Source organism: Nuphar pumila, unplaced genomic scaffold (assembly GCF_984573655.1).
Source record: "Nuphar pumila unplaced genomic scaffold, dmNupPumi1.hap1.1 HAP1_SCAFFOLD_557, whole genome shotgun sequence".
Taxonomy (NCBI): domain Eukaryota; kingdom Viridiplantae; phylum Streptophyta; class Magnoliopsida; order Nymphaeales; family Nymphaeaceae; genus Nuphar; species Nuphar pumila.
In genome coordinates, this window is record NW_028323396.1 from 5019 (window position 1) to 15836 (window position 10818).

At 40.6% G+C, this 10818-nt stretch overlaps 1 protein-coding gene across 1 annotated transcript; it reads right to left on the minus strand.

Moving 5' to 3' along the window:
- Positions 1–289: 289 nt before the first annotated feature.
- LOC149810078 (glycine-rich domain-containing protein 2-like) lies at positions 290–9302 on the minus strand. The gene is made up of 9 exons (XM_089994438.1): positions 9286–9302; positions 7491–7690; positions 7121–7238; positions 6781–7035; positions 6048–6503; positions 4786–5321; positions 3220–3436; positions 2114–2269; positions 290–1951 (listed from the first exon to the last, which is right to left on the minus strand). The coding sequence occupies exons 2-9, from the start codon at positions 7646–7648 to the stop codon at positions 290–292; spliced, it is 3558 nt and encodes a 1185-aa protein (XP_089850564.1). The 5' UTR covers positions 7649–7690; positions 9286–9302.
- Between the last annotated feature and the right edge of the window lie 1516 nt (positions 9303–10818).

A 10818-nucleotide genomic window follows, 5' to 3' on the forward strand; every position in this document is an offset into this window, starting at 1 on the left:
CTTCATTTTCCTTTTTATTTTTTTGAGTGAAGTATACAACTTCATTTAACAACAATAAGTATAAACACAACCTTTTACGTTTATCATCCCATCGATAAGGAGATGATAACGTCATTATTTGAATTAAATATCTTCAAAGCATATAAAACCTTTTAGGCAAGTCTCACACACAGTTGAAACATAACCACTTACTAGCCACCATGATTGGTTTTCTTATTATCGACAACAAGTGATAAAATGAAACAGATCTGCATCAATCCCAGGTTACAGAAGCAGGTTCTTTGCTGATTTAGAAGGCAACACCACACTCCCCACCACAACCGCTTCCACCGCATCCGCCACTCTTTTCTGATATGCCACTCTCAAGCTTGCCACCACAACCACCGCCACACCTCCCACCACCACACATGCTGCCAGACTCTTCAGTACTGATACCACACTCCCCGCCACAGCCGCCTCCACCGCATCCACCACTCTTTTCTAATATGCCACTCTCAAGCTTGCCACCACAACCACTGCCACACCTCCCACCACCACATATGCTGCCAGACTCCCCAATAACGATACCACATTCCCCGCCACAACCGCCTCCACCGCATCCGCCACTCTTTTCTGATATGTCACTCTCAAGCTTGACACCACAACCACTGCCACACCTCCCACCACCACACATACTGCCAGACTCCCCAGTACGGATACCACACTCTCCGCCACAACCGCCTCCACCGCATCCGCCACTCTTTTCTGATATGCCACTCTCAAGCTTGCCACCACAACCACTGCCACACCTCCCACCACCACACATGCTGCCAGACTCCCCAGTATTGATACCACACTCCCCGCCACAGCCGCCTCCACCGCATCCGCCACTCTTTTCTGATATGCCACTCTCAAGTTTGCCACCACAACCACTGCCACACCTCCCACCACCACACATGCTGCCAGACTCCCCAGTACTGATACCACACTCCCCGCCACAACCGCCTCCACCGCATCCGCCACTCTCAAGCTTGCCACCACAACCACCGCCACACCTCCCACCACCACACATGCTGCCAAACTTCCCAGTACTGATACCACACTCCCCGCCACAGCCGCCTCCACCGCATCCGCTACTCTTTTCTGATATGCCACTCTCAAGCTTGCCACCACAACCACTGCCACACCTCCCACCACCACACATGCTGCCAGACTCCCCAATACCGATACCACACTCCCCGCCACAACCGCCTCCACCGCATCCGCCACTCTTTTCTGATATGCCACTCTCAAGCTTGCCACCACAACCACCGCCACACCTCCCACCGCCACACATGCTGCCAGACTCCTCCCCAGTACTGATACCACACTGCCCGCCACAACCGCTTCCACCGCATCCGGCACTCCTTTTTGATATGTCACTTTCAAGCTTGCCACCACAACCACTGCCACACCTCCCACCACCGCACATGCTGCCAGACTCCCCAGTACTAATACCACACTGCCCTCCACAGCCGCCTCCACCACATCCGCCACTCTTTTGTGATATACCACTTTCAAGCTTGCCACCACAACCACCGCCACACCTCCCACTACCACACATGCTACCAGTAATGATGCCACACTCTCCACCACAGCCACCCCCACCACACCCCCCACCATTCTTCAATACCATTTCACACTGTCCGCCATAGCCTCCACCGTAGCCACCACTTACTGCATTACCGCGTTCTGAACCACAGCTTCCACCGCAACCACCACATACTCCACTTTTAACAACAGTCTCACCCTCTTTTCCATAGGCACCATCGCAGTCTTGGCCTTTCTCAGCAGTGACTACCTCTTCTGATGCCAAAGATTCCAAAGTGCCGCTATTGTTAGTGAAAAAATTGTGATAGCCTTCCTTTTTCAACGTATCTGAAAGTATAAAGGCAAGAACAACTCCAGGCAAGACAAACCATTCTTGGTTGATCTGTGATGGATCACAAAAATACATCATTGCACAATAATAGGAGTGAACAACATCCAAAAGGGAAAAAGGGAAATGTAGTCAGACCCTTAATGACAATACACAAGCATACATGGATGAGCAATCCATACTGTCCCTTGAAGAATCTAGGACAGGAGGACTTACCTTGAGAAGGCCAGATTTCAAGTTAAACAGTGCCAAGGCTTTGCCATATGGATCTTCCGAAGCAAATTCCACCACCGTTACGAAGTCTTGTTCATTTTTCTGTTTCTTATAGCACTCCAGCTCAAAATCTAGCCTTCTACCAGGGAAGAGTTTAACCTGCTAAACGTAGCACCCAGCATAGTGAGTAATCAAATTTGACCAACGATGAGAAGAACCACAATATTTTGTCAACCAGGCCAAATGAGAGTTTAAAATATTGCAAGCAAGAAAAGCCACAGGCAACTTAATGATGTTTCTAAGTTTTTGTTGTTGTTTTTCAGATTGGAGCATATTGGTTTTTATCTTTTAACTTGAACAAGAAGTACTATGGTCAAGTTAAACATCGTGAGGCAAATCATAAGGTTGATCATGCCAAAGGGAAATGATACATATAATGATGCTTGCAGGAAATTCACCAACCCATTTGTTTTTCAAGAACCAGTTCAAATGCAACACCTCAAATATTGGAAAAAAAAGAGAAAAATAAATATCAAAACTAAGAGCTAACAGAGAGAGGAAACCTATTTCTTTGGCACTAAGAAAATGTTCACCACTCTGAATGAATTACATGTTCATGTTTAAGGAAAAAATTCAACTACTACTAAGTTTTGTTTATTAAAAACTCATCTCAAAGGACAAACAGTTTACTACAAACTTGTGTCAAAGGACAAAGTCAACGATAATTTGAACCAAGTCAGGTAAATAAGATTGGATCATGGAAACTATACAGGCATGAACAAATTAAAAATTGAATCTAGTGTTGCAAACATGAAGCAGGAAAACACACAAATTCTACATATTGCTGCATGTCAGAGCAGCAGTTATTCGTTTAGGGTAGTTTCATTACATGGCAAAATTAAGAATAGACTTAACCACACTTTGCCCTTTATTCTCAAAATTTGTTGAACCAAGAATTCGAGTTGTCATAGTAACAACTTTACGTAGATGCTGAGAAAAAGTGAACACATGAGCTTGGAAGAAAGGTATGAGCCAAGAAAGGAAAGTGCTCATATAGCCGGCTTATTCATGGGTTATACACTACATTAAGATACAGGAAGGAAACTTACCACCCGGCGACCATGAAACTCAATAACGTGACCATTGACACCTTTTTCCTTCTCCAGCTGAAGGCACCAATCAGAGTTGATCAATGACCATTTTGTAAGATTGTTATGTTCAATCAACTCATTAGCAAGGATCCTTTCTTCCGCTGAACATCCTGATACACCAACTATTTCTCTCTTTTGGGAATGGGCATTGTCTGTCTCTGCTTTCTTCAAGTTTCTGAGACGATTAAAGAAAAAATGTTCGTCTGATGTACCAAAAATTGGTAATTGAAAATAAGCACCATCATCACTTGAAATGGGAAAAAAAATGAACAAGCAATGATAGAAATATTTTGATATTCTTCCAGAACGAAGATATACTGCTCTTTAAAATAATTTTTGAAGAACAAAGATTTACAAATCATAATCATGGTATATCTATGCATGTCAAAAGCTCACTATTGATCTTCTGGGGACTACAAAAAGAACTAAAGCAATCTCACACTATCTCCTCAACTAAATCTGCAGAGAAGTCGAGAAACTTTCCAGTTCTTAGCTTTCAAAAACCTAGGTCTTTTTGAAAGGCTCAATACAGACCGGATCATCGGCAGGCCACGTCAGACGGAACCTTGGGGAGTCAAGAATAATTTGATTCTAGAGGGCACCATTGCACCTGGGTTCATAGCCAAGAAGAAAAATAGTTGGGGCACTAGAGTACAATTTGGAAAGATATAGTCTTTTACCGGAAAACTTGTGAGGGCTATCTGGAGGAGGCAGAGGTTGTAAATGCATTGCCAAATGCAGCATGCTATTGCAGCACCCTGGCAACGTATCTGGTAAAAATGATTCTTTTACATTATCAATTTCTTTCGTCTTTGCCCACTGTAGAAAATTAGTTGGATGTGCATAAAATCATGTCAATCCTAAATTTACCAATCAAATACGTTAACCTAAGATATCTAAGGTGGCGCTTCATTTATGGAGGAAATTTATCGGATGGAAAAACCAGTAAGCTTAACCTCTCAAAAGATGTGAGAGACGTTTATATGTTTCAATAACAATTATTTCACCATTTGCAAGAAAACAGGCATTGAACCTTTCTACAGGGAATATAAACTTGTGCAATGCACTGGATATCCCCTAAAAGAATAATGTCAAATTATAAGTAATCGCTGAAGTCTACCATCCAAACTTGAGACAGAGAGAAGTAATTGGTTCCATAAGCAAGAAAGACTGATCCTATACAAAAATCAATCTTAACATCATTGACGATGTACAAATCTTAGCATTAAAATCTAGCTTTCGAGACCACCCTATCCAATAGAGATCCTATACCATGCTACTTGAAGAAAGACTAGCATTCTTCAAAATAAATTTGAATTCACGATATGATCTCTTTATACAAGTGAATGATTATCCTTTTATGAGACTTTGCTTCTATTGAATATGGACAATGCATGTGCATATTTTAACGCACATGTGTGTGCATGTGTTTTTGGTGTTTGCATGCACATATGCATGTATATCTGTGAATATTGACTGGCTCATGAGTCTTAACATAAACACAAAAGTAACTTCGTGCCTCACCTCATCTGGATGCTAATAATCTCATTTCCCTTATTATCTACAAAACGAGTCCAGGACTTGAGCCGCTGAATCCTCCCCATAAGTGGATTGAAACATGAGTTTAATGCATATTGACCGGACTGGGACATGTGAAATACATGTGGTGCAATAACTGGAACAGTGACAGAGACAGCGATGTGCAAGTAAACTGGCTCACATCCTGCAACTACAGCATCACTTGACAATTCAAACCATTTTTCTACAGAAAATGATGATGAGTTAACCAAATCCTGCAGGGATACAGAGGTCGTTCCTATGGTTTTCAGCTGCCTACTCAGAGGAAGACTAGAAGGGATGTAAGATACAAGCTCAAAAACAAGTTCCCCATTAGGTTCACACTGGAATGCAGATACTCGCTTCTCCCCAATTTCAGATTCAATACCTATTCTACTGTAAGAACTGAAAAACAAGTCAGGTTGGTGTTTACTGCAATTGACAAATAGTGAGCCCTTGGGATCTGGTATAAGATTTTTTACCCTCACAATCTCCAAAGTTACCTGCGCGAAAGCATAAACATGAATTAAGCATACCAATCAAACATGTGGAGGAGAAGGTGAAAGGACAAAAGGAGAAAAAAAAGAGGGGGTTGGGGAGGGGCAGGGACTAGGATATTTGACACTAATAACTCCTGAACATAATTCTGGAGATAAGAATAAATGTAAATAACAAAATGATTTAAGGTTTGCTTGAACTTGCTTGAAACTTCTTTTTTATACGCTTCTCTTTCCTTTTTTCTTTTCAGCTCTTAGCTGCCAGACCATTTGAGTATTGAAATCTAAAACAGGACTTCAACATGAAGAAAGTACCATTGATGTTATCAATAAAATTGTGCAAGGACATCTCCAATAATCTCAAATGAGGTCATCGACATTATTTCACAAAAATGACTGAACTTTTCCAACTATTGAAAAAACCATGTTCTTCTCATCATTTTTTTTTGTCAAAGGCCTTTTTCTTTTTCCTTTTTAATGCTATCAAGCAGGGTATGGATTAGGCCGACGAGCACACATGTGGGCCACCTGCGACCCCCGAACATAATAAATGTGGCCACCAGCAGAAAATTATTCAGTGTACATGAAAGCTGCAAGATAACAAAGGTTTGTCCACTTTCCAGCACAACCAAATACTTTCATAACTTGTGCTTAAATCTCAGATTCAAAAGCAAGAGATGGCATAAACAGATAAACGACAAATCTGAGAAGAGGCAAAAATATAAAGAATACCTGAATGGTTTTAACCTGTGGAAGATCAAGGAACTTCTCATATTTCCTACATTCAGGAACCTTTTCATTCATACAGGCAGATAAGATAGGATTGACCACCACTGGAGAGGGAGGATTGCCTCTGTACATTGCACCAGCCCGCAAATACCTCCTGCCAAATGTCTCCTCCCACTGCTTGGTGGTACCAGAGAACCCAACATCAAGCTTCTTTCCTTTGGACCGATCAGAATCCGTATCATCATGCTCCAATACCTTCCCAAGCACTTGAACCAGGTCTTTGTTGTAACAAACCGGCTGCAGTTGGTGTGAGTGCCATATCAAATCAATATCATAAGTTGGCACACAGAATCGCCGCACAGACTTTTGCTTGTTTCTCTTGATCAGATGCAGGAAGCCCTTATACCTCGCTACAGCTTCTTCAAGAAATAGAACATCATGCATACAAGGTGTAGCTACCTGTCCACAAAAATAGGCACGTAACTTACAATTCCTAATGAGATAAAAACTCTGCAATGATTAGTGCAACACACTTCCAGAAAGCTAAAAGGAAAACAATACGGGATCCAAACAGACGAGAAAGGTAGCAGAAAAGGTAAAAAAAGGATCACAGAAAAGAAATTATCTGGAAACCACCTTGGGCATTAAAAACCAATAATCATGGATAGGTGAGACAAAGATAAAAAGGACATACTCAAGGGTATTGATTCTATTGAACAAAAGAAACAGCAGTTACCTGGTATGAAAAAGAGCTCTGCCTCTTAACGGCTGCAACAAAGTCATATCTAATGGATGCAACAGTATCAGAAACCTTTCCAACAATATTTTCTTGGGAATAGCAGCATAAATCAAGCTCATACGGTTCTTCTGGATATAAACTACCCCAAAGTTGAGAAGTTTCTTGTTTGGAAGACCCTTTCACGGTAGACTGCACATCATGATTGTCAAGGGTCCTTCCATAGAACTCTTCACAGTCCAATTTGTACTGCACCTGCAAACAGACCGATGGTTAAATTGTTGCTAGTTCCATCGGCGGAAGGATTACACGCAAAAACATAAGTCATTAAAGGGCTTACCGGATTAAGCCTATGACAATGCCAAACCCATTCACAATCAAGAGGCACAACCAATGGCCCTTTCGTGACCTTGGACTCATGGTGCTTAGCAAGCAAGGGAAGCCAGTAATTCTTGTACCTGAAAATTCAGTATTATAAAAAACATAACTCAGAAAAGTCAGTCTATCAACCAGCTTTGTAGCAGAGGAAGAGAGGAAAATATAGTGAATTCCTCCTGTAACTGATCATCACAATGTCTGAACATGGCTGTCTGAAATCAATATGAAGTTTTCATGCATATCGAGGTGATTGTGCATCTAAAAAGATGCATGTGGTTTCAGAGAAATATGCAAGGAACACAACGAGATTACAATGAAATAAGAGCAATCACCTGTGGATAGCTCTGTCTAAAACAGGACCATCATACAGACATCGATTTCTATCAACTGCCTCAAGAAACAGCAATTGTTGTTTGGCAACCGCAACTAGATCTTGACTAATTACGATCCTTTGAGCTTCAAGCCACTCCAGTTCTTGTCCATTGTCCATTTTTTTTTCCTCAAACAAAGACGAAAAATGCTTTCTTTCTTTCTGCAGAGGGAGGTTATAGCAATAGTCAACATCTAATAAAAATAATTTTGCAATATGATGTATGGATGATACATGTTAAACCTCACTGCCATATATACCAGGACTCCTTGTCCTTAGGAAAGCGATAACTGTATCCCTCTAAAACAGTTATTTGGGTTCAGTTATCTTTCTCCGATTTGTAAAAAAGGAAATGATCCACAAGCAATGGTTACGTTAAGAAGAAAAAAAACACCAAACTAAAGGAAAAATCATCATCATCATGAAAGTTTTCAATCTTTTGGTTATGAATATGAAAAATGTCTAATAATAATATTTTCCATTTCAAGGGAAGAGGAGAACCAAATCTGGAGAAATCCTACATCACAAAGCCACATTAGAAGCTGAAGTTAAGACATGAAATACCAGAACAATTTAAGAAGGTAACCACAGCATATGCCAGAATTATTATGATATGAAACGTCAAAATGAAGTGAATTACAATGGATCTGCATCAAAATAAATTAAGATTGGACTCATCACAAAGAAAAAATAAACGCAATAATTATGTTATCTTTGTCTTCAAGCCTGTACTTCCAGCTCAACAACGAAAGCAGACCGCTCTAGAGATTTAAGGAAGTCACAACATGAAACATTTGGAAATTTCGTCAGATTAGCTAGCAAAAAGGTAAATATTCAGAGCCAAAAAAGGAACAATAAGAATCTCCTAATACCACCGTCTTTTCTTCACTACCCTTTTCAAAAAGACGCATATATCACCTTTTGAGTTGATATTTGATTTGTTCTCTTTAAATATTCGCTCCAGGTTTCGCATTTCTTATCCCATAGCTGTTTTTTTTTTTTTTTTTTTAAATTTTCCTCCCTGATTTGGAAGTTTTGCTCCTTATTTCTTCAGAAGTTCTCCAACGATTTACTGGAATTTCTTTCACCGCGCCTCCTTTCGCAAAACAGAAAAGAAAGGCAAGTGCAGATGTGCGTTATTCTATCATTACAGTTTTCTCAAGTTTCCGCCGGATTATCAGTCGCAAAATTTCACGATTACCGCATGCCTTTCCACACTAAAGCTGCAGTGACTCTCGGAGCAAACTTCCATCATGTTCACTCATATTGTGCATAGTTATGTAAATCTCAGCAAAAAAATTCAAGATCTCTCAAACTAAGATTCCTAAAACCAGAATTCGGAGACAAGGAGAAAAATCAATATCGTCTAGTAATCATCATCGGAAAACTCAAGAGGAACGATGAGTTTCGAAAGTTGGACAATGCTTACACCAAAGAGGTCACTCTATCGCACGCAACGATTCAATTGAAAGTCAAACTCAGAACCGAATTCTACTCAGTAATAACGACAAGAAGAACTAAAGAAACAAAAATCTCGATAACGGTTCTCTTCAAGAACGCGCTCATTTCTCTAATTTACATCCAAGAGAAAAACACGTAGTCACGGAGAATGTTCCGACGAGTTTTCAGATTTCCGGTGGCCGTCCTACTAAACAATGCTAAAGAGAAGCAAAAAAAAAAAAAAAACGCGAATCTCATCCGTAACTCGTCGGATAACGCAACTTCCCTAACTTTCAAGAAGGAGAAAACGAACTCACGGTCAGGGGAGAAGAGAGTTGTGGAGGGGAAGGAAGAAGAGGAGGTCGGCGACGGGAGAGGAGAGAGAGCGAAGAGGGACGTGGGCGGCGGTGAGAGGGGAGGCGCAGTCGGGGAGAGAGGAGGAGGAGAGGAAGGCAGAGAGGGTTGGGCCCTCTGTGCCCTTTTAAAGGCACGGGGGGTGTGTTTAAACGGGGAGAGAGAGGAGGAAGGCAGAGAGGGTGGTGTACTGTATTTTATCATTTCTAACAATCCCAACTGGTAGCGTCCACTGGACCTCATGCCTATTAGGCATACGCGAAAACAATTCTATTTAAATGTCAGTTGTCAGTATCAGCCTGAATCGGCCGATGAGTATCGTATCGGTAGAAAATTGATACGATACTAACCTCCTGAATCAGCTACTTTTTTTATAAATGTAAAAAAAAATACTTAAAAATTAATTAAAACTATTTTAATGATTTTAACACGTGTCACCATTATGATTTTTTAAATTATTTTTGTAGCCAATTCAGAACGATTCACTTGAGAATTAGTATCGGGCCGATTCACCTAAATCTTTGGCCAAACAACACCTGACCGATACCGACAACTTTGATATAGTACAAAAAGAGTTGTTAGTTGTGTTGGAATTTAAATGGCACATTGTTTAAGTAGTAGGGGGTCTGCCTAACCCCAGCTTGACTATTAAAAAAACCAAACAACGTGATGCATGCCATTTCTTTGGATATGGATCTTTTAAGTAAGGTTTGAATGTGCATTAGGATCGGGTTCAGTTTCTTCTATTGAACTACTTACCAATTCAGATCAATGTTTTAGGTTGTATTTTATATTGATCCTATTTAAAATCCACCTCGATTACATTTTTCTACAAGTAAATAGCTTGTTTTCGTATTATTTTCTCCTGATCTAGTATTTTACCACATTTATTTTCTATCCAGATTCAATCTAATTCATATTCATATCTACTGTTTACATTCTGGATTCAGATTCATATTTGGCAAGATCCAACCAGACCGATGTTAGTGAAGGTACTTCTTTTTCTCTTAAGAGATATTTGTGTGCACTCACAAACCCAGACCCTATAGGGTCCGGGTATGGTGATAAATAATAAGACCCAGGTTCGGACCAGAAGGTTTGATCAATACATGGACCCGGGTATAGTTTGTGAAATTTTATACCAAACCTGAACCCGACCCGAGTTTCGATTAAGACCCACAAATCTTTATGACAAAAAATATGATTTTAATGGGTCTGGTTCACGTAGTTCTTATTGGGTCCGGGTATGGTTTTTCTTATAGTGAACCTAATTAGACATACCTTACTCGTAAATCGGGTCCAAGTTTGGTTTCACCTGAGTCTGAATGAAACCCGACCCGCTGACACCCCTACCTGGTAGGCAAGGGGACCTTAAGGCTTTTACCAACCGGAGGCCAGCCAATATAGGCGAAGAATATGGTTTTTTCCTTGGATTATCTAAAAAAAATAATTGCAAAAAAGTAGAGTTTGTTAGACGTTCATATCCTGGCTATGAG